Here is a 6,279-nt window from a genome sequence, read left to right as displayed (position 1 = left end):
CACACACACACACGCACACACACGCACACACACACACGCACACACACACACGCACACACACGCACACACACGCACACACACGCACACGCACACACACGCACACACACGCACACGCACTCAAGTCCCAATAAACTCAGGCAACTACCACTAAAATGAAGCCTCATCTTACTGATAGCAAGTTTTTGTGACTTGTATTTGGTATTCTGTTTGAGCTAGGTAACTCTAGGGAGCAGCTGAAAGGACCTTGACAGGAAACCCTGAGCCAATGAGCTATACCATTTTGGGGATGGTATAACCTGAATTCATCAATGAACTGAGTCATATATCTAACTCAGAAATTCTGGCTTCACAGCCTTTTGATTTGATATTTGTCCTAAAGTGAAAACGGGAGTCAGATAATGAATGAAGGGGTTAAGATCCCAAGGAAAAGGAGGTTAAAAAAATATGACATCAAGCAATCATGAAACTGAAGACTGTTAAAGAACTTCAGCAAACCTTTATGAATGCTGCTAACTACACAAAGGAAAAAGATGGTCGAGGGGAGGGGTCCAGCCATCCATCCAAAACTGAACCAAATGCAAAGAAGAAAGAAATCCTCAAAAGTAAATATACAAACACGAACCAAGTCTTCCTTAACAAAGAATTTATACTGAGTTCAAGAAATAGTGTTTAAAAGTATTCCCAAATGGCAGGGCAAAATGGACTGCCACAGCGCTGACCTCACATCGACCAGCATCGTGTCAGAACTACCGAGCCACAGCTGGGAGTGGAGTTTCATCAGTATTCTTGACAGCCAAATGTGATGGTCAAATGACTTCATGAAGGTACATCAGTAACACTAAGTAACACACAAGAAACATGGCAGCCCTTCAGGGTTAGATTTTTCTGGTATTATCAAATATACCTGGAGTGAGAAGGCTCTTTTCACTGTGAGACAGAAAGATGCATTCAGAGAATACAAAAACTGTGTAAGAAATGAGATGGTTCAGTCTCTCTGAGACCCAACTCAAAATCCACCTTACCCGCCATCAGCATAGTCTGTGTCCGCTCCACCCCACCAGACATCAGAGTCATCCTCCTCTGCATCTGCAGAATCGACGCTGTCGCTTTCCTCGGCCAACGGGCAGCATACGAACTCTACCCCTCGGAACTTGTCGATGCCACAGGGCAGCAGCATGCCATAGTCGTGCAAGTTAGTGCTCTTCTCGCTGCAGGTCTACAAAAAGAAGGAGGAGTCAGTGTGGGCACAGAGGCCCTCGAACTGTAGCCACAGTCCAGACAATCGAACCGCAGCCATAGCCGGAACCGCAGCCACGCAGCCACAGCCAGAACAACCGAACTGCAGCCACAGCCGGGACAATCACATGGACTGCATGGACAGACACATTCGGAGCCAACTCCAGAAGGTGAGGACAGCTTGCTGTCTGAACGCGTTTCTAACCTAGTCACCAGCAGGGGCTGCATGGTATTCTCTCTTTACATTGTTTTCTTGATATGTGTGGTTGAGCGTCGAGTGGTTAAAGGCATTTGTTGCTCTTACAGTGAACTCCTGATCCACCCACAGAACAGACATGATGGTTCACAACCATCCTTACCTCCAGGTCTATGGATCTAATACCTAATTCTGACTCTGTGGCCTATGTGGGCACCAGCCACACGCCTGTTGCATATACATATATGCAGGCAATGTATACAATATATACACAAAATAAAATAAATATACCTAAACATTTTTAAAGATGTATTATGTTTATGAAATAAACATGAAAAGAAAACAGGTTCAAGAAGTCTAAATATGGGAACAAACATCAGGGAACAATTTACGCTTTGGGTTCTGATAGCTTATCAGGAGTTGAAGTCTCTGTCTATGTCTGCCTACCCCCTTTCTTCCACCCCAGATGCAGATTTTTTTATAGGCAGTTAGTTGCACCTTATTCTGGAAATTGTGTCTCTTGGCTCATATCTCAGAGTCCTAGTCCCAGAAAGGAAGAAACCGTCCTCCACAGCCTGGTTTTCTTTTCCGGTATCTTTTTGATTGCCTGGGATCTGCTAATTTTGCAGAAATCGGCACCAAGAGAAAACTGGGAAACTATCTCTCGGTGACAGAAAAAAATTAATAATTCAACATGCCTAGGGAAACAGTAAAACTATTATAGATGCCTTTTTACCTCACAGGAATCACCAGTTTGCTGTTTCTTAGTAGCAAAGGAGTTCTCCTTTGCAAACTCAGAGGAAGCACAAAGTGAGGTTGTCAACTGGGGAGCTGGGATCAAACGATGTGTTCTACTCTCAGCTCAGGCAGCTTCTCAACTTACAAACTCACTTTTAGGTAAAGAAAGTTTTGTTTTACAGTGAGTCGGAACACACTATTTTATGAAATATAAAAATAACGTTAGACCCTTTTCCCCCTTTAATTTGGGAATCAACATATTTGATATTTTGAACTAAATTAACTTGCTGAGGAGTCAGGCCTAGTGTTACAAATCTATAATTCTGGTTACTTGCAAGGCTGTGGCAAGTTCAAGGCCTGATTGAACTATAGGGTAATATCAAGACCAAACTGAGCCACTTAGTAAGACTTTACTTTCTATCTCAAAATACAAATTAGAAACAAGGCCTTGGATACAGCTCAGAGAGCGATAAAAGTTTAGCACTCATGAGACAGTGGATTCAATCCTTGTTAAGAAAGAAAAAGAAAAATGTTGCCAAGTGGAGTCTGCCTGGTTCACTGGAGGGTCTTTAGCAGACTGTTGGTCTCTTACTGCTCCATGCCAGTGGTGATGTCCCTACAGCTTGGACAAGAAAAATGTTTCTAGGAAGAAATGGGTGTAAAACTAACTCTGGTGGTGAACTCCTGAGCTAGATAAAGGACCCTAGTTCTAGAACACTGGTGCCACCATCTTGACACCACCACTTAGGAGAAAAGCATTATAATTAAATCAAAGGCACAGTGCAGTCTGAGGGTGGGAATTCACAGTGACGCCCACTGCATTCAATTGTCTTTAGTATTCCACTGACTTAGCCCAAAGCAGTGGGTACCAAGGGTTGAGCATGCTGCCACAGATGCACTCACCTCGGAAAAGGAGGTGGCCGGGGAAGGTATGATGTAATGACTTTGGCCTCAGAGGTGGCCTTGAACATGTGGCTTCCTTGTTCTATCAGTTCATTAACCAATAGCTAGCTAAATTACGAGCCACACGGAACAAGAGCACCAGTAGATAGATAAATGGAAAAGAATGTGCACTGTAAGGTTACGCCTATTGAAGAAGACAGCTTTATGTTCGTTTGTAAGATGTAGCCCAAACATATAACTAATGAGAGCTATTGCTGACCATTAGAACTGTTCATAGAGAAGCACAAACATTGTACAGACATGGTACAGGGTAGCTCATTGGACTTTCTGTTCAGTGACCTTGCAAAAAAAAATTACTCTAAAAGGTAAACTCAGTTTTTAAGATGCTCATGTCACATGAACATTACTCCCATAAAGAACTTGTTGCCTTCAACATCCCTCTAAAAATATCTTTGTATGCCTGTCCCCACCCCCAAGGAGATCTCTCTGTAGGAAAGCGGGCACAGATTGGTACCTCTTTGGCGACGGTGTGCCAGTGAAGATGGGTCTCACAAACATCCATCCGCTCCTGGTGTAGAAACTTGCACTTGTCGGGCACGAGAAGGGCATCACTTACAAACTCACCAACTGAAAGAGAGGAAAGTTGCCCTGTGTCATTCACGTGTGCCTTCTGACTTCACACAGGCTAGATGGAGGTCAGAGAACTTGCCCAGCTTTCAATGCATGAAAATCCCCACAAAGACTGAAAAACCTTTAAAATGGTGGGTCAACCACTTTAAACAACTGACTTCCTTGACACTTATGTCCGTATGTTCCCCACACATACGGCCTTGATGGATGGATGGTTGCTACATATGCTGAGTGCCCTCTTCTTGAATTAATTTCAGTTTCTGCACCCATATAAAAGCTACACAAGTAGTCACTGATATTCATTGTCATGAAAGAATAAATTACAGAAACGAATCAAAGATTAAAGTACAAAACCGAATAGTTTCGATCTGAGCACTATCAACACTGATGTCTGTTTCTGAATTTTGTAAATTTAAACTGTTTGCAAGCTGTTAAGAGACTGTGGCATTTTTAATGTTAATCTCCAATGTATACATACACAATGTGTATTACACAAGTGTTGATATAAAAACACACCGGAGAGAGTAATTCGTTCAAATTACGGAATCTTGTTTTCTTCGAACTTTACATCTCATGAGAAAAAATCCTAGGCATGATTGGAACTCCAAGTTTAGAAATGTTACATGTCACCCTTCATGTATACACATACATACATGTTCGTGTATGTCCATACATACTCAAAAGGATGAAAGATTGACAGTGTAAAATAACATAAGCTGTGAAGTTAATTCCTCTTGGTCTTATCCTCTGTGACATCCCTATGCTTCAGCACAAAATCTGCACACACTAGACAATGAATGTCTGTTGAAGAATAAAGAGATTTCATTCCATATTAGAATTAAGCAAGTATCAGGCCAACAAAGTGAATGAATCTGACTGGATGCCCTAGGGAATGTCTTCAGGTAGAAATACCACTAAAGATTAGTCTAAGTAGATGAGCAGAGTAGGCTATGAAGACAAGTTTCACAACGTACAGACAGCACCTCATTTATCATCTGAGTTTCCTTGCTGTAAAAATAGAATTCTCTGACAAACACAAGCTAAGGGAGAAAGGGCTGACTCTGACTCATGGTTTGAGGGTACATAGGGTCCATCATGGTGGGGAAATAAAGACAATAGGTCCCTCAAACAGCTGTTACATCCACAACCAGAAAGCAGAGACTGTGGAATGAAACAGGCTACTAGGCTCTCCTTTTCCACTTATGCAGCACAGGATCCCGGCCAAGGAATGACACCACCCACAGTGGGCGACTTGTCCTACCCCAGTTAACATAGTAAGAGGATCAACCACAGGCTTGCTCAGAGGGCAGTCTCCCAGGTGATTCTAGATTCCGACAATTAGCACTGATCATCACACTATTCCATCCCTATTCCTGACACATCTCTGGCAAGCATGCTTGTACTGGAGGAAGGGAGGAAGGGAAGGGAGGAAGGGAAGGGAGGAAGGGAAGGGAGGAAGGGAAGGGAGGAAGGGATGGCACAAGCCACTCCAAAACTTCCCACTTGTGGAAAAGATGGGGGGGGAAAAAGCAACTGCATTATGCATCTCACTCCTCACAAAGCAATGACGTCATCTCCCACAAATCCACTTCCCAAGTGAGAAACCTCTACAAAGAAACCTGCCTAAGGCAGCGTGTACCACAGGACTTTGTAACCCAGTTCCAGAGCTAAACAGATACAATCTATGAGGAAAGAAAAAGTATTGCAAATGATGTCACAGCTTAGAGGGATATAAAGTAAAGCAAAGTAAACGAGAACAACTTTAAACAAACCAACTCAGAAAAGTCGGAAAATTCAAAACTGGCAAGCTTTTTCTAAATGACACACCTTTCCCAGGTGAACTACTCAGGGTGTCTGAGGAGGTCAGGTAACCAATCCTGGCTGCCAGGACATACCTAATGACCGAGGTATTTTAGGAAAAGGGTACAGGAAGAGAGACATGGCCACGAGCCTTAATATAGCCATCCTCCTTCGATAGCATGGTCAGCCATATTTGCAACTGAGATGCTTTTCTGTTTCGTAAGTAATTACTGGACAGATTAAACGCTGGCCTAAGACTGTTAATATTGAATCCATTTGTGAGAATATCAAAAGCAAATACAAGATGTTCTGGTCCATGGCCTAAATGAGTTATTGGGGGTACAAATAGAAAAATTAGTGCCAAGGAACAAAATCAAATCCATCAGTTTTCGTTGGTCCAGGGCTAGATGACAATGCTGAGCCAGTCACCGAAGGATTCTTACATTCTATTTTAAAAGAATACTGGAATTTTTAATTTGCAGATATTTCACTTAACTGTAAGTTGCTGACACTGCCTATAGCTGAAGAAAACTGCTTTAGCACAGGATTAATACTAGCTACTTTAAAAGGCCTTAGGACAAAGGGCAAAAGGGCAGCTCATAATGCCCTGCCATTAAAGTGAAATTTAGCAATGGACAGCACTTCTAATCCTCTGAGGGCTGGGGAAGCAATATTAGAATGCTACTCATCAAGAAGGTTAAGAGGATTACAAACTTCTCTCCCAAAGTTGAGAGAGAGAGAGAGAGAGAGAGAGAGAGAGAGAGAGAGAGAGAGAG

At 42.7% G+C, this 6,279-nt stretch overlaps 1 protein-coding gene across 6 annotated transcripts in view; it reads right to left on the bottom strand.

Moving 5' to 3' along the window:
- The window catches only part of App (amyloid beta precursor protein), a 223,339-nt gene that overhangs the window by 124,224 nt on the left and 92,836 nt on the right, over positions 1-6,279 (bottom strand). For all 6 annotated transcript variants that reach the window (XM_028757201.1, XM_028757202.1, XM_028757203.1 and 3 more), the window contains exons 4-5: positions 3,588-3,700; positions 1,023-1,216 (exon numbers count right to left, since the gene is read on the bottom strand). In XM_028757201.1, coding sequence (XP_028613034.1) covers positions 1,023-1,216; positions 3,588-3,700 — 307 coding nt within the window. The remainder of the gene's footprint in view (positions 1-1,022; positions 1,217-3,587; positions 3,701-6,279) is intronic.

This window comes from Grammomys surdaster, unplaced genomic scaffold, assembly GCF_004785775.1.
Source record: "Grammomys surdaster isolate TR1022 unplaced genomic scaffold, NIH_TR_1.0 126153, whole genome shotgun sequence".
NCBI lineage: Eukaryota > Metazoa > Chordata > Mammalia > Rodentia > Muridae > Grammomys > Grammomys surdaster.
This window is presented reverse-complemented; position numbering and strand designations above follow the sequence as displayed.